This window comes from Chanodichthys erythropterus, chromosome 5 (genome assembly GCF_024489055.1).
Source record: "Chanodichthys erythropterus isolate Z2021 chromosome 5, ASM2448905v1, whole genome shotgun sequence".
Lineage (NCBI taxonomy): Eukaryota > Metazoa > Chordata > Actinopteri > Cypriniformes > Xenocyprididae > Chanodichthys > Chanodichthys erythropterus.
The window spans coordinates 36,306,876-36,325,162 of NC_090225.1; the positions used below are offsets into that span (position 1 = coordinate 36,306,876).

Here is an 18,287-nt window from a genome sequence, read left to right on the forward strand (position 1 = left end):
CCTCCTCATCTTCCATTCTCTAGTTTTCTTGTAATATTATTGTTATTATCATCATTATTGTCATTAAAATTATTATAATTATTTTTTTATTATTAATATTATTATTAGTAGTATCATTTTACTGATATTTTCCCTTTTTTTTTCCTTTTTTTTCTCTTCTCATTATAATGTTATGTCTGTTGTACTTCCCTACATGCTCCTTTATATATTTCCATTCCCTCACCCAGTTACAATTACTTATGCACACACACACACACACACACACACACACACACACCTACACACACACACATAAATCTGTCTGTTATGTATTGTTTTATTGTACATGTATTTGTATTTTGCATTTAATGTCTCAACTGTAAATATTGTAATTGTCTGTTGGCATAATAAAAAAAAAAAAAAGAAAAAAAAAGTTTTTAATATGGATATTTTTCTTACAAAAACCCACTGCCACTTCAGAAGGCCTTTATTAACCCCCTGGAGCCATATGGATTGCTTTTATGATGGATGGATGTACTTTTCTTTTGGGCTTCAAAATCTCACGGCCCCTTTACTACCATTATATAGCTGGGAAGAGCGAGAATATTATTTAATATAACTCCGATTGTGTTCGTCTGAAAGAAGACATATACATATACATTCATATACACATAGGATATGGCTTGAGGGTGAGTAAATCAGGGGATAATTTTCATTTTTGGGCGAACTATCCCTTTAAGCTATATCTAGCCACTATTAAAGCCACTATTTTATCATCCATAAATCAAAATAAAAAAAGAGAAGTAATGGCACACCTCTCCTCAAAAGTTGTCAGGATTTGAGGAATTATTTATTTCTGCTGAATAATGCATGAACATTTAATACTTAGTTATTTGTTAAAATGTCTAATATAAAATTGATTTCCTGTATAAATCATTCTAATTTCCAAAAGTTTAGGGTCAGTAAGGTTTTATTCAGCAAGAATACATTAAATTGGTCAAAAAATGACAGAAAAAAAAACATTTATAATAAACTTTCTATTCATTCTTTTAACATTTTTTTAGCAGGAATTCAGCATATTAGAATGATTTTTGAAGGAACATGTGACACTGAAGACTGGAGTAATGATGCGGAAAATTGTAATAATATTTCACAATACTACTGTTTTTACTGTATTTTGATAAATACAGCCTTGGTGAGCAGTGCTGGGGTAACACATTACAAGTAACTTAAGTTACATAATCAGATTACTTTTTTCAAGTAACTAGCAAACTAACAAAATAGCAAATTATTATTATTGTGCTACTTTTATTATTAAAAAAAAAAAAAAAAAAAAAATTCTCACTATGAAATATTAAGAAAATAAATTAGATTCATATCTCATTGTCTCTAAGAGAATTTGCGCCATTATTGCAGCGTCGGATGCCAAAAGCTCAGTCAGTTTTTACTTTCAGTTACTGTAGTGAATTATTGACTGGAGTTTGAGACTTCTTCACCTGCATAACTCTCACGCAAAGTTTGCACATTGTTTGAGTTATATCAACCGGCTCGCCTTCATGGTTTAATATGGAAATATTTTCAATATTGCGACGTGGCATTTTTCTTTATCACCAGTTGCTCACAAAATGATGGACACTGATTCACACATCGTCCACGTCATTTCCCGTCATAATAACTTTAAGTGAATTATTAAATAAATGAGTAAATAAACAACAAGAAAACCTAAACTTGTTTGCTTAAAAATTCAGCAAATAATTTGCTGATGGGAAAAAAGAAAAAAAAAAATCTTGCCCCCCCCACCTCGAGAGTCAAATGTCACCCATGGTTATTGTAGTTGTAGACTAAATGTGAACATGCATTTACTCATCTCACTTGCAAGAAAACATTCCATATTCCTCAAAAAGAATGAAAACAGTGAAATGCAATCTCAGAATTTTATGCAAACCTGCAATAATTAACTATATTAAATTACACAAATATACTTTATGTATTTAATCGCACTTTATTAACCAATGTCTTTGCTGTTTCAATGATCTAATTCAACCATACTAATAAACAAAAATTACTTTAGATTAGATTTAGAAATAAGAGTGTTAAACTTCCTTCTGCTGTATCCTACTCTTCTTTAATCCAGAATGGCAGCACAGCTGAAAGGTTTGTTTGTAGTACAGGCGTAAATATGCATTTCCTTCAGTCTGAAGCTTATTCATTTCACTTCTGGTGTAAAAGGGCCTTTACATTTGCCAAAAATATAACTTTTTTGTTGTTATTAAAAAACAAACAAGCAAGCCCAGCCCGGGTGAGAAAAAGTTTTGTAATGCATTACTTTTCATAAAAAGTAACTAAGTAACGCATTTACTGTAGATGCTTTAGGGAGTAACGCAATATTGAAATGCATTACTTTTAAAACTAACTTTCCACAACACTGTTGATGAGAATAAGAATCTTCAAAAGCATTTAAAAAAATCTTACAGTCTCCAAACCTTTGAACAGTGGTATAAATCTATTTGAATTTAAATTACTAAATGAAAAATGTTTTACATATGTTTTACACTGAAATTTGTTCTGCTCATGTTACTTAAATATGGCCAAAAACATCAACAACAAGCAGAGTCATGGCAGTGCACTTAGGACAGAATTCAAATGAGCTTGAAGGCTAGATCCTCAATGAAAACCAACTGTAATGCCAAGGACAGATAACAGCAGCAGTAATGGAGGTGTATGTGTGTAGGTCACAACGACCCTCCTCAGGCCTCTGTTTGATAATCCTGGCATCTGTGAGGGAACGGAAAGCATTGCACAGGGATTTACACAGGCAAAATACAGACACGGAGATCAGTGAACATACCTTCATTGAGACACCCTGTAACCAAACAAATGCAAACACACAAAAACCACAAAGAATATGACCACAGCAACATTGCATATTACAGTATTGATTGGCCACCATCAAAACAGTCAAACCATTACAGCTCACAAAGAATTAAACTAAAGGAAGCCAAAACTGACCTGATCTGTAGAAAGCTGTCTTATAGTCAGCTTGTTCTTAAATGATAGAAAAAAAAACAGGCAGCTTGCCCTGGACTTGAATAATGACTTCTGAAGATAAGAATATGACATGTTTTGATATATGATATTGATATGTTTTATAATATACACCATGAAAGCATAATTAATACAGACACGTCACATTTTTATGAGAAGTAATGCCTTGGGCTTGCTTGTTTGTTTTTTAATAACAACAACAACAAAAAAAAAAAGTTATATTTTTGGCAAATGAATAAGCCTCAGGCTGAAGGAAATGCATATTTACACCTGTACAGTAGAGGGCACAGCTCAAATAAATCTTTCAGCTGTGCTGCCATTCTGGATTAAAGAAGAATAGGATACAGGAGAAGAGAGTTCAACACCTATTTTTGCTTATTAGTAGAGTAGGTTGAAATGGATCACTGAAGGTCAGCAGCAAAGAGATTGGTTAATAAAGTTAGATTAAATACATAAAGTATATTCGTGTAATGTAATATAGTTAATTATTACTGGTTTTCATAAAATACAGGATTGCATTTCACTGTTTTCATTCATTTTAAGGAATACTGAATGTTTTTTTTGCAAGTGAGATGAGTAAATGCATGTTCACATTTAGTCTAGAACTACATCATGTTTACACAGCGCGTTACACACAACGCCTCTGTACTTTATTTCTTTCAACATGGCGATAGGAGAGCTGTCAGTCAATAAATGTGAAAACAAAGTAACTTGCTTTACTTATTTGAAAAAGTAACTTGTATTGTTGTAAATTGAAAAAGTAATGCTTTACTTTACTAGTTACTTGAAAAAAGTAATCTGATTACGTAACTCAAGTTACTTGTAATGCGTTATCCCCAACACTGGTTATTTGCAATACTGAAAACAGCTGTGCTGTTTAGTATTTTTGTGGAAACCCTGATACATTTTTCTTCAGGATTCTTTGATAAAAAGAAAGTTTGGAAAGAACAGCATTTCTTTGATGTATAACTTTTTTTCGTAGCACTGTAAAAGTCTATACTGTCTCTTTTGATCAACTGAATGGTTTCTAGATTTATAAAAGGAAAAAAACTTACCTCAAACCACTAATAATGCAACAAAAGCACAGAAATTTCATGCAACTGCAATTAATTCGGTGTGTGTGTTCGTATTTACATGTTAGCTTGGGGCTGTCTTTGCATGTGTTTACATTCCTGGGGTATGGTGATGCTATCAAGATTTGACAAATTTTGTAAGATGAGTACATACAGAGGGGCAGGCCTGAAAAACACCTCCGGTGCAGGACACCCACACACACCCACATTTACATTCAGACACACACAGGAGCCCAGGTGCTACAAACAAGTATGTAAATGTGTTTAACTTATGAGGGACAGATTTGCAAAACCTCTTGAAACAAACTCGAGGACACCGAAATTGTTGAATAAAAGTGTCACAGTAAAGTTTACGCTATGCAAAAAGTTGTCAGTAAGAGGTATGGGCAAGACAGAGAATTAAAGGTGCCTTAGAACTTTTTTTAAAAAGATGTAATATAAGTCTAAGGTGTCCCCTGAATGTGTCTGTGAAGTTTCAGCTTAAAATACCCCATAGATTTTTTTTAATTCATTTTTTTAACTGCCTATTTTGGGGCATCAATATAAACGAGCCGATTCAGGGCTACTGACCCTTTAATTCTCCTGCTCCAAACCCATGGAGCTCGCGCTTGCCTTGAACAGTGCATAAACAAAGTTTAGACAGCTAATATAACCCTCAAATTGATCTTTACAAAGCAGGGTTGCCAACTCTCACGCATCTGGCGTGACACTCACGCTTTCAGCATCAATCTCACGCTCTCACGCACACGCAAGAAATGTCACGCCAAAATCCATTCTTCTCCCCTGTCAATCCGTTACTTTCTGTTGATGACTAGACCACAGAGTATTAATGACAGGAGAAGAGTTTAAAGCCCACAGCTGTTACATCTCCCTACAACGTTCTCACTGCAGTATTCTCTGATCGTTGATTGGCTGAAAACCTTGCACCTGATACGTCAGTTGCGTGTGAGAAGTGAGAGAGAGCCCCGGCTGTGCGCGCGCACTCAATATACAGAGCGGCCAAAAGCGTCAAGACCAGAACGTCTTCAAAAGACAGTGATTAAGTATATATACAGTCTGTCTGTGCTGCGTGTTTTAAAGAGAAGTGAGCGCATTTGCGCACGCGATCAGCTGGTGATCAAAATAAAAGCTCAAGGATATATCTTTTAAAAAGAAATGAGTACAAAAGTATTGTAAAAAAATAAAAATGTTTGAACCCTTTTTAATGTCCAGGTACAAGTCAATGCTGTTTCTTTGTTCAATTTGCACACTGTACATGGGTTGAAGCTCTTAATTTTGAGTTTCCAGAGTGCACCAGATTGATGCATTTAACCTTAAAATGTACAAAATTTTCTTGCGGGGGGGCATACCCCCGGACCCCCCTAGCGGAGGTACATACAACAAAGTTTTGCAAATTACAGTGTCAAATAATGTACATTTTCATACGACAAAAAAGCTCCTTTCATGTAATTTAAAGCTATTAATACAAAATTGAAAAGTCTTTGGACAAATATAGATTTGGAATAAGCCCCTAATGTTTACAATGTCTGGCTCCGCCCCTGTCAGGTAACAAAACTGACAAAAAATAAAATTAATTATTTCACCCCAATGATACTAAGTAAACATGGACTGAAATTGATTTTTAAAATTAGGGTTACCAAACATTTTCTCAGCGCACACGCGCAAACTGAATTTTTTTACAAAATCTCACTCCAGCCAAAGTTCCAAATTTGGCAACCCTGACAAAGTGTTCGTCATGCATGCGTTGGATTATGTGAGTATTGTATACTGTCATATTGTTTACATTGATTCTGAATGAATTTGAGGCTGTGCTCCGTGGCTAATGGCTAATGCTACACTGTTGGAGAGATTTATAAAGAATGAAGTTGTGTTTATGCATTATACAGACTGCAAGTGTTTAATAATGAAAATAGCGACAGCTCTTGTCTCCGTGAATACAGTAAGAAACAATGGTAACTTTAACTACATTTAACAGTACATTAACAACATGCTAACGAAACATTTAGAAACAAATATCACTAAAAATATCATGATATCATGGATCATGTCAGTTATTATTGCTCCATCTGCCATTTTTCGCTATTGTTCTTGCTTGCTTACCTAGTCTGTAGATTCACCTGTGCAGATCCAGACGTTAATACTGGCTGCCCTTGTCTAATGCTTTTCATAATGTTGGGAACATGGGCTGGCATATGTAAATATTGGGGCGTACACCCCGACTATTACTTAACAGTCGGTGTTATGTTGAGATTCGCCTGTTCTTCGGAGGTCTTTTAAACAATGAGATTTATATAAGGAGGTGGAAACAATGGAGTTTGAGACTCACTGTATGTCATTTCCATGTACTGAACTCTTGTTATTTGAATATGCCAAGATAAATTAATTTTTTCATTCGAGGGCACCTTTAATTATTTTAAATGGGTTGGGTGAAAGTCAACAAAAAAGCCCCCCCCAAAAAAAAAAAAAAACATATCAAACCACACCACAGGCACAAGCAGATGGAAAAAAAAACTCATTTAAAGTTTAAATTGTTACAGAGTTATGAGGTACTATTCATTATGCAGCCTCTAGAAATGTCCTCAGAAAAATGTTTACCATATGTGCCAAACCTAACAATTTGAATGGTAAATGTACATGCTCAATTTTATGAGAATCAGACAAATAGCCAAAGGCAAAGGTAAGAAAAATCTTGCTTAGAAAAAAACAAAACAAAAGGCTTCTCACTGCAGAGCCAATGGGTGGAGCTGGACATCCAGCTTCCCCTTACTAGATGTAATGGGTGGAGCTAGACAGTCTAACCACACCCTAACCCTACCCATAACCCTATCATTAAATATAACTCCACCCATTAGGTCCACAGAGGTGGAGCTGGACTATGTCAGGCTCCACCCATTACATCTAGAGAGGGGGAGCTGGATGTCATTTGGCTCTGCTGTAAGCACCACTTGAAAAACAATGCAACTGAACAATGATGTCAATCTTGGCATGACATATCTAAAGGCAAACACGAAAGAATTTTGTGTTGAATAAAGATTAACAGTGATTGTTTCTAATACATACAGATAGGGGAGGGCGATATGGCAAAAATGTATCATGATTTTTTTCAGGCAAAATAACAATTCATGATTCATAATCTCCCAATAGCGATCCAAGATTTATTTAATTATTTGATTTCTCTTCACATCCAAACTCTTTACGATCACTAAATACATAACTTGAAGCATTTATGCAACCCTATTTATCTATGTATTTGACCATTAAAGCGCAATAAGACGCGAAAGCGAACTTAGTAGCCATGCAACATTTGAGAGGCTTTTAGTGTGTGTGCGCTTTGGGTGTATGCGCACAGAAAAAGTGCTTGTCAGAACAGTGTGCGAATAAAATGTTTACCTAGCAAGGCTTTAAAAATATACAAATAATAAACTTTAGTGACTGCAAAGAACTGCAATGTGATGTGCACGTAATGTGATGAATGTATGTCGTGCTGTACAGTATCTTTCTTCAAAAGCAGATCATAGAGACATTTTAATAGTTCACAATCTAAAATCATGAACAATTAAAATGTACTATTAAAACATACAATTAAAATGTACTGCTTCATATTGTTCACCTCTCTCATTTGTTCCAAAACTTTTTCCAAAAATTTTCCAGTTTGAGAACTGTAGATAAATTGTTGAAAAGTCTTGATCACTCATAATGCTATGAAACTTTTAAAAAATACTTATTTTAGTAATAAAGTATTAAATAAGTGTTTTTTTTATTTTTACTATTGGACAACAAATTAATTTAATATATACATGAACTCACCACTGATGACCTTCTGCACACAGTGGATTGATGGATATTGCCTCTTCACCAACTTTCTTTCCTAAAATGAAAAATTCAAACAAAATAAACAATACATGACACTCCAACAGCAATCTGTTATCACTCATATAGCCTAAATAAAACAACATTAAAAGGTAAAAAAAAGCTGAGGTGGATACCTTTTTTTTTATCCGATAAGAAGACATGCGTAGAAACTATGTTGGAAGCCGAATAAATCGAATTAACCGAATAAATCCCTCAATGCACAACAACAACAACAACAAAAACTCACGTGACTTTGTATCACTAGTGGATGCAGTGAATTTCATTGCACATCATCTCAAATGTTGGTTTGATCATTCTGAAATTCCTAAACCAAAGTCTGTCATCAGAATGAACATCAGTTGAGAACCACTTTTTTATGCAACCAAGCACAGGCATCCAATCGCAGGATAACATGACAGCGTTTATTGGGTTTCGTCTGCGCGCTCTGAGACGCAAGTTATTTATAATATAGGACAAACAAGCCACAGTGGCTTCCCCGATTACAGCAATTTCCATTTTAATTGCAGGTAGTTTGCGCCCGTTTCCCAGGAAGTGACCATATTGTTCTCTTGAACACATGGGATGCAAACGCTGCAAATGTTTTATGCGGTATTCCAATTTTAAGTTAAATTCCCAACTTTGGATGGAAACAGCTATTGAAGCTTTCATACAGAGAAGTGACTGCAGAACAGCAATTAAAGACAATAGAAAAGAAGGATCAGAAACAGAACTAGTTGATCCTGTCCCTCCATTCAAATATGGACTGAGATGCTATTGCGTTACATTTAATTAGCAGGGAGAGAAGGACAAAAAGGAAGAGAAAATGAAGGCAGAGGTGGAGTGTGCAGCCAAATTAAGAGCAAATACAGGACACACAGGATTCATAACCTAAAGACAGCCAACACTTTTCTTCTTCCTGATTCTAGGTAGGTGGTTGTGTTGTCATGATCAAGTCAAGATGGGTTATAAATTAATTAGTTATTTAACTACTTCAATCAGATTATATAGCAATTAATTACATTTAATAAATCACAATTCATTTAATGAATCAATATTTGTTTCGTTCCTAACACGTTACCGAGTCCATATCAGTATAGATATCCAGCATGTTATTTTATGATGATAATTTAATAATATTCCATGGTAACAAAGTCCCTTTAAGACAAGTCATTTCACTCGGCGGCCATCTTTGAAACGCCTCTCGGGCATCCATGCAGGTCCTATCTCTTTGAATGGGGAAACATCAAATTCTCTAAAGCTGTTTGCCAAGCTTTCGATTAAATTTCATATTTGAAACCACCAATGAAATCTGACAACAACTGTCTCATAATTTCTTTTCCAAACGCTCGAATCCTGACAAAAAAAACCCTGTATTTTTTAGGCTGGATAAAGCTAATGCGCATGCGCAGACCGTAAATGTGCGTCTCTTGTGCCTCATTTCGGAGGCGCGTGTCTGAGTGTTTCTATAGAAACCAGTGCTTCTAACGGCCGCTGCAGTGACACGATGACTTTACCAGTCGCGATTGGCTCTTATTTTAAAGGCGGGACTTATTCCACCATATTGCGCGTTACACTTTCTGCCATTCAAAACAATATGAGTGACATGTCTTGTGTTATTCTATAGTCTTTGATGGCAATCAAAAGCAAGGACTACATTTTTATGCTTACATTTATTTAAACGTTATGTCAAATGATTCAATTCTGGCACAAATATCTACAGTGTATACAAGCAATCATATCAACTCGTACTCATGAATGATGTGCTTACCGTTTTCAGCGTAGCTCTTCTTCTCTGCAAGGTCCATGGCAAAATCATGTGCATCTGCATAGGCTCTGGACAACCGCCAAAGGTACTGCCACTTCTGATCAAACTGTAAGCACATACATGATGTGTGTGTAACTTTTATTAATTAACTAGAAGCCATTGTAGACTACTATTCAAAAGTTTTTTTAATGTTTTTTTGAAAGACGTCTCTTATGGTCACCAAGACTGCATTTTTTAAATCAAAAATAAAGTAAAACAGTAATATTATTTTAATTTAAAATAACTCTTTTCTATTTGAATATATTTTAAAATGTAATTTATTCCTGTGATTGCAAATCTGAATTTTCCACATCATTACTCCAGTCTTTAGTGTCACATGATCCTTCAGAAATTAAACATTTCTTATTATCAGTGTTGGAAACAGTTATGATGCTTCATTTTTGTGGAAACCATGATAGGACTATATGTTTTGTTTTTTTTGTTTTTTCAAGATACTCTGATGAATAGAAAGATTAACATTTATTTGAATTAGAAATCTTTTGTAACATTATAAATGTCCTTACTGTCACTTGTGATCAATTTAATGCACCTTTGCAGAATAAAAGCATTAACTTCTTTCAAAAAAAAAAAAAAACTCTGACCCCAAACTTTTGAAAGGAAGTTTACATACCTCTTCTTTCCTCTCCAGCAAAGCATTCAGGCCTTGTGCTTTCTCTGCACCATTACAGCTGTGTAGTCGGTCTGCTTTCTGCAGCAGAGCCATGAGTTCATCCACTGGTTCCTGCAGTGGCTTTCGTTCATCATCACTTTCCTCTTCCTCAGAATCTGTCAGTGCAGTTATATACCTGTAGAACACAGTGAAGAGGACAGTGAGCATGCATTTGTTGTTGAGATGACATTAGCACTATGTTTTACAGGTATGTCAATTCTTGACAACAAGGATGTTATTCACATGGTATTTTGAAGCTGAAGTGAAACTGAAGTGACTATAAGTTAAAGAGAAATCAAAATTAACCCAAATAACTTGCTTACATTCACAACACAGAGGCAAAGTGGGGTTCGAACAGTTTCAAAAATGCTTTTAAGGTATCTTTAACCTAAAAGATACCCTTCAGGAAGCTCAGGCAAAAAAAGTTTAAGTTAAAGATTTTGCTTTTGACTATGCATTCAATCTGTTTTTTTTTGTTTTTTTTTCCCTCCTTTTCATGTGACAGAAGATGATGGAATTCCCTTTTGGAGGCCGAGCATAAATTTGGTAATAAACGTACAAACTTAAGGGCACTTTCACATGTGGGTCACTGATGCAGTCAGTAATGGATATGCATTCATAAAGTGTTCTGTGCGAAGCAAGGTAATTAACAGTTTATTGGGATTGCCAGTTCCAGTACTGACACCTAAAGGCTTTCATGTAAAAACACTGTGAGAGTTGTTTATTTTTCTTAAAACAAGGCATGCAGTACCTGCCTAACTTTTACAGCTTTCAAAAAATGTCCCTTTTCAGTGACTGTAGGCGTGCACTAACACTCTCAGCAACTAACATGAGTGTGTAAAAACATTAATTACAGGTTAAGGTACAAATGAAAGGCTTGAGAAAAAGTGAAAACATAAAAGGCTTCCATTAAGGGCTGGCACCTATGGCATTTGCGTCATTTGCTGTTCGTGAGAACATTTGAGACTTCGAGCAATAGTTCTGCAGGGATGTGTTGAATCTGGAACCACCTAGGGCACTTCAATGTTACATATACGAAGGTCGCTCATGACAGTCAAAGGAGATCACCTACAGCCCCAGGAATCAAAGAAACACTTAGCAATTGGAATGCCAGTGATTGAGCTTTCTTCTAATCTAGCTCGGTGGTAACTGCCAAGATGTTTTTGATTTCAGGGGCTATAGATAAACATTAACTGCCAGAGATCAGTCATTTTGGTCATTCTCATCTCTCTGTCTGAAGTGATGTCTTTCTCAGACCCTCATTACTGCTAAACGCATACTGGCAACTTTTCTTCTGCAATATCTTCTCTTCTTCTGCAGCGTCATACAGACATAATTGTGAGTGCCAAAACTAACTCAAATTGTGCAGCACAAGCAATAAACACCAAAATACACTGCTCAAAAAAATTAAAGGAACACTTTGAAAACATCCTACGGAAGAGGATTAAGGCCAAGCAATAATAAAAAAATAAAACCATCTTGAAATTAAAGTTGTTAAATTTAGAGAAAAAAGTCAAAATAAAATGTTGAGAATAAAGTCATTAAATTATGAGAAAAAACTCGTTAAATTTCAAGAAAAAAAGTCTAGATAAAATTTAGAGAATAAAGTCATTAAATTACGAGAAGAAACTCGTTAGAGGATAACAAATTCGTTAAATTATGAGAAAAAAAAGTTGTTAAATTTCAAGAAAAAAAGTCAAGATAAAATGCTGAGAATAAAGTCATTAAATTACGAGAAAAAAAAAATTAACAACTTTTTTTTCGTAATTTAATGACTTTATTCTCAACATTTTATCTCAACATTTTTCTCAAAATGTAACAAGTTTTTTTCTCATAATTTAATGAGTTGATTCTCAAAATTTTATTTTGACTTTTTTCTCGAAATTTAACGAGTTTTTTCTCGAAATTTAACAACTTTAATCTCGAGATGGTTTTATTTTTTTTTATTATTGCTTGGCCCTAATCCTCTTCCGTACACATTAGATCTCATTGGGGAAAAATAACATGCTGGATATCTATACTGATATGGACTGGGTAATGCATTAGGAACGAAAGGATGGGCAGAGGACTGAATTCAAAGACACCCGGAAAATCAAAGTGAAAAAATGATGCAGCAGGCTAGTCCATTTTGCTGAAATTTCATTGCAGTAACTCAAAATGGTACTCAGTAGTTTGTATGGCCCCCACGTGCTTGTATGCATGCCTGACAACATCGGGATATGCTCCTAATGAGACAACGAAAGGTGTCCTGGGGTATTTCCTCCCAGATCTGGACCAGGGCATCACTGAGCTCCTGGACAGTCTGAGGTGCAACCTGGAGGCGTCGGATGGACTGAAACATAATGTCCCAGAGGTGTCCTATTGGATTTATGTCAGGCGAGCATGGGGGCCATTCAATGGTATCAATTCCTTCTTCCTCCAGGAACTGCCTGCATACTCTCGCCACATGCTGGCCATTTTCGTGCACCAGCAGGAACCCAGGTCTGACAATGGGTCCAGGGATTTCATCCTGATACCTAATGGCAGTCAGGGTGCCATTGTCTAGCCTGTAGAGATCTGTGCATCCCTCCATGGATATGCCTCCCCAGACCATCACTGACCCACCACCAAATGGGTCATGCTGAACGATGTTACAGGCAGCATAACGTTCTCCACGGCTTCTCCAGGCCCTTTCACATCTGTCACGTGCTCAGGGTGAACTTGTTCCCATCTGTGAAAAGCACAGGTACCTGCCAATTCAACATTGATGATAGATTGATTTCTTAAGGATTGTGTGACACTGAGGACTGGAGTAATGATGCTGAAAATTCAGCTTTGCATCAAAAGACAGTACCAAAGACAGCCTTTGAGACTGCCTCTGTTTCCCACTGTCACAAACATGCAACCAATCCCATCAACGTGCGGGGTGGGGCGGGGCTTCAAAACACAGGAAATGTTTTCTTGCTCTGTAGGCATTTTAATAATCAGTAAAAGAACACTTTTAAAGAAGGGACACGAGAAGTCAGGTACATATAGTAATAGTAATGGGTAAATTATGCATCTGACATATATTACAATGTTATGATGAACTATATGGCATTCTCCACTGACTTTCTATGATGTTCAAAGCACCTGTCTGACTCTGAGATGGTGAACGGGAACATGGTTTGTGTAATATTAGCAATACATTATTAACTGTTTGATAACATATTCAAACCGAAGGCTAATCATATCAATTGCCGTCATTTATTTGACATTTTAGAGAGCGATACATAAAACATTGATACATCGACTTGTAGATGACCCTGCATAACTCACTCTTCCTCTTCTTCTGAATCAGTTTCCAGTTCAAACATATATGGCTGAATTAAACCAATATTTCCACTTGCCATTGTGTAGTGTTTTCCTACGGTTGACTGAGTGGATCATGTAGTTCGAGCTGTTGTGATTGAGTCAAGGTGGGAACTAATTTGCATATTCTTGGATTCACGTATACTAAATGAAGTAAGGGTGTAGAGTTACATTCAAGCTATTTTAAGGCATAAAGAATTTTTTTTCCACAAGAAAAAAAACTTTAAATACATCATTGTGATTGTCAAAGATGAATTTTAAGGGATAAAATTATTGACTGCAGGGCGTATGTCCTACGCCTTCCCTAGGTCATACAGCGTAAGCATTTGAGAATACGTAAAGCGGAAGCACGTGCAAGGAAATAATGTGTGTTTATAAAGCATATACAGTTGTATTTTTTCGAAAAATGACCGATAGTTTCGCTAGATAAGACCCTTATTCCTTGTCTGGTATCGTTTAAACCTGGTATCGGTTCAACCATCTGGAGGCCATTGAAGTCCACATATAATAATACTGGAATGTTTTTATCTAAAACCTTAATTTCTTTCCGACTGAAGAAAGAAAGACATGAACATCTTGGATGTCATGGGGGTGAGTAAATTATCAGTTAAATTTTATTTAAAAGTGGACTAATCCTTTAAGACTTTGATTAGTTCAACCAAAAAAGAAAACAAACTCATAATTTACTCACCCTCAAGCCATCCTAGGTGTATATGACTTTCTTCTTTCAGCTAAACACAATCAGAGTTATATTAAAACTATCCTGGCTTGGCCAAGCGACAATAATGGTAGTGATTGGAGGATGAGATTTTGAAGTCCAAAATCATAAATCATCAATCATAAAATGTACTCCACGTGGCTCTGGGGGGTTAATAAAGGCCTTCTGAAGTGAATCAATGCATTTGTGTAAAACAAATATCCTTATTTAAAACTGTTTACAGTAAAATAATGAGCTTCTGGAGCGATAGCCATATGCATTCAACTTATTTCTGAAAGGGGTTACATTCTTTGACGTAGTACACAACGCCATGACGCACTACGCTGTGTCCCATGTTGTAATGCTTAGTACGACATGTCATTGTACTACGTCATACTTACTACGTCGCAGAAGTTAACACTTCTTAGACGTATAGTCAAATGCCTGCTAGAAGCTTGTTATTTTACTTTATAAAGCTTTAAATAAGGATATTTGTCTTACACAAACATTTTTGGGTGAACTATCCCTTTAAGATCTTTTTAAGGCCTTACTTTGTGGAAGAGTAAATTAAGACTTGTTAAGACTCGCAAAAACATATCACCAAAATGTTGAGTTGAGTTAATTTGTTTGCTATATTGCCCGGCCAGAAGCTGAATGAAGTTGTGTTTCCTCTATCTGGATTGAAGGATGTAGCCACACCCAGGAAAAAAAAAAAAAGAATCTTCAACGAGGATTATTCCGATGCCAATCTCTCTTTGTGTGACAACCAAGAGCAGAACTGTTAGGGTTCAAGAGCACAATGTTTGTTTGAGAGCACATCTCACATCTGTCATTAGTAAAGATCAACAACTCTCAAGGATCTGGCTGTAAAATCAGATCATCAGGACAAACATTAACCAACATCATTAACGCAAAGGTTTGCCTTTGCATTACTTCTGTTTCTGATTTATCTTTGCAAAGCAATGAAAAACACATCCTATCATCACTTCTTTGATGAACAATAGTGTATATATGAATACCAGTAAATAGCGTATGTTTACCCTTTTGATTTGCACAAAAAGTATGAGTAATAAAACTCAAATAGTCCACTTCTCATTCCCATAGCCCTGATGAATATGAAATCAAAATAACCCTCCCAGATGATGACTGGCAAAAAATATATGAATGACTTTTAGTGTCCAACCTGCAGTTGAAGTGGATCCAACAAAGCTTTCAATTCAATTGTGAAAAGGCAACATGGGGGTTCCCTTTCTGTATGTTTTCATTCATTGATCCTCTCATTCATCAGCTAAAGTCTTCCTTTCTGTCTGCTGAGCATGTTCTCTCAGTGGAGGTGTTAATGAACGTTGCTGATCATGAGATAAATCAGCACATTCCAGCACTGAAGCTCATCTCTTGTTTCATTCCAGCATGATCCACACCTGTCCGCAGTCTACAATACTGTAGATCTATCACAATGAACCAGGGACATTTTTATTTTTATTTTTCACTGTCCAGCCATGGTAAAACATTTACATTTTCTTATATTTCTTTTCTTAGTTTGTCTTTTGAACAGTTAAAATATATTAAATATATGATCTTGAATTAATTACTGCTTAAATAACTTTAATTACTTGAATTATTATTATTATTTTTAAAATTGTGTTCCTTTTCCAATTGGCAAATTGTCTATTCTTGCTTTATTCTTGCTTTAGTAAGCATATTATAAGGAGTTATATTTTAGACTGTGCGGGATGGATTTCGCAGGAAATTGCGTACATATGCCACTCGAATGTGCATGCCATAAATAGAGAAAATTTGCTCCGGGCTTGGTAAGTTGTCACAGCGATCGAGAAAGTCTGAGCTTGCTAAATCTTGAACCTGCAGGGAATCACCCATTTAAAAAAAAAAAGAAAAAAAGAAGAAGAACAGAGGAGAGTCTGCTGGCAAAAAGAGAACCCGAAAGAGCACGTAATAAAACAAGAATCAACATTGGCTTGGCCTTTCAGAGATGGCGAGAACTGAGAGATCTGAAATGTTGTAAAAGTGATGCAAAGTTGGTGTTTTTTTTATTCAACAGGTGAGTAATGTATTTTATTGAATACATATTTTTACTGAGTCAGAACTCCACTCTGTAATGACAATTACAATTGTTCTTCCATAGTATAATTTAGATCATGATAACCATAGTCAAAAACCAAGCATAGCACCTCACTTTCATGGCAAAAAGTAACAATATGGTATCTGTAATTGCTTTAGACAGACCAAACAGTGAAAGAGTGAAGGTTTGTGTTGTTGTTATGCAGAACACTTCCACTGAACTGAATAAAACTCCAATCTCAAGCCTTTAAAATGCAAGACAAAGACAAACACTTTCAAAAGAAGAACTGTTCAGGGGGAACACAGTTACCATCCCAACACTCACTGGCTGTGCATATATTTGGATGACTTCATCAGCTGCAGCCCCCTGGAGTCTGAACCCACAAACAATCCTTTATTCCACTGGAATGGTACCAACACCAAAGGTGAAAAAGATTATGGTCGGTAAGATTATTATTTTTTTTTTCTTTGAAAGAAATTAATTATTTCGTTTAGCAAGGACTCATTAATTTGATCAAAAGTGACAGGAAAGAGATTTGTAATGTTACGAAACATTTCTATTTCAAATAAATGCTGTTCTTTTGAATTTTCTATTCATCAAAGAACCCTGAAAAAAAAGGATCACAGTATTAAGCAGCACAAATGCTTTCAACATTGATAAAAAGAAGAAATATTTCTTGAGCACCAAATCAGAATATTAGAATGACACTGAAGAATGGAGTAATGATGCTGACAATCCAGCTTTGCAATTACAGGAATAAATTACATTTTAAAATATATTCAAAAAGTTTTTTTAAATTGCAATCATTTTTCACAATATAATTGATTTTACCGTATTTTTGATTAAACAAATGCAGCCTTGGTGGGCATAAGAGACTTCTTTGATGTACACAATTATGTACTGTCTGCATCTTAAAAAACATTTCCTTTATAGCAATACAGATAAACAACGTCACAGTCCATTTAGCAGAACAGTTCATTAAAGAGCATTCATTCATTTCCATAGGAGCAAGAGTGATCTGACCTGTCTGTCTCTATGTAAACAATAACTTTTTCTAAATCTACAACAATCAAACTTAATAAATGGTATCATTTTAAATGTTCAAGTATTAAGATCCTTTAACAACTAAGGTGAGCTGTGACGTGATAGCACTCTAGCAATTTAGGAACGTTGACAGAATTACAAGTTCCTACATGAGACAGTAAAAATTGGGCTGTGATAACTCAGCAGTCACTCTTTTAGATTGATCGGCCAGTGCTTTAAAGAGAGACAGAAAGGAGGAAACTGTTTTGACAGATGAACAGTCCTTTGAAGCCCAAGTGGCCCTAGGACCAAACTACACACACACGCTCTTGAATCAATTTTCTGGCTGCACTGTGGTGTTAAAACACATCCTGACTGCTCAAAACCATGATAACCGAGCAACACAAAAGCCAGTCATGGTCTAGAAACGCTTAAAACAAACATATAAAAACAACTTATGAAAACAACATAAGTCAAATCAGAGAGAAGTTTCTTTAAACACCTCCAGGGTTTCCTTGCGGCTTAAAATAACAAATCATTTTTTTGGACATTTTAGGTGCTGAAGAACATAATGTGTTAAAAATAACAAGAACTAAAGTTTAATGCTATGATAAACAAAACAGATTATTTCTGAATGGCTTCAGGAGCAGAATTTAGCGAGACTGGAACAGACTTGTAAAGCGCTTAATGCTGAATTTAGTGAACAATCGTTCAAATGAATGACTGGAGGCAGT

At 35.6% G+C, this 18,287-nt stretch overlaps 1 protein-coding gene across 12 annotated transcripts in view; it reads right to left on the reverse strand.

Annotated features, from left to right (window-relative positions):
• The window catches only part of LOC137020867 (regulator of microtubule dynamics protein 2), a 74,253-nt gene that overhangs the window by 43,032 nt on the left and 12,934 nt on the right, over positions 1-18,287 (reverse strand). For all 12 annotated transcript variants that reach the window (XR_010895249.1, XR_010895247.1, XR_010895246.1 and 9 more), the window contains exons 4-6: positions 10,385-10,559; positions 9,718-9,820; positions 7,905-7,965 (exon numbers count right to left, since the gene is read on the reverse strand). Coding sequence is in view for 3 of the 12 variants with exons in the window: in XM_067386987.1 (XP_067243088.1) it covers positions 7,905-7,965; positions 9,718-9,820; positions 10,385-10,559 (339 nt within the window). In the remaining 9 variants the exon portion in view is untranslated. The remainder of the gene's footprint in view (positions 1-7,904; positions 7,966-9,717; positions 9,821-10,384; positions 10,560-18,287) is intronic.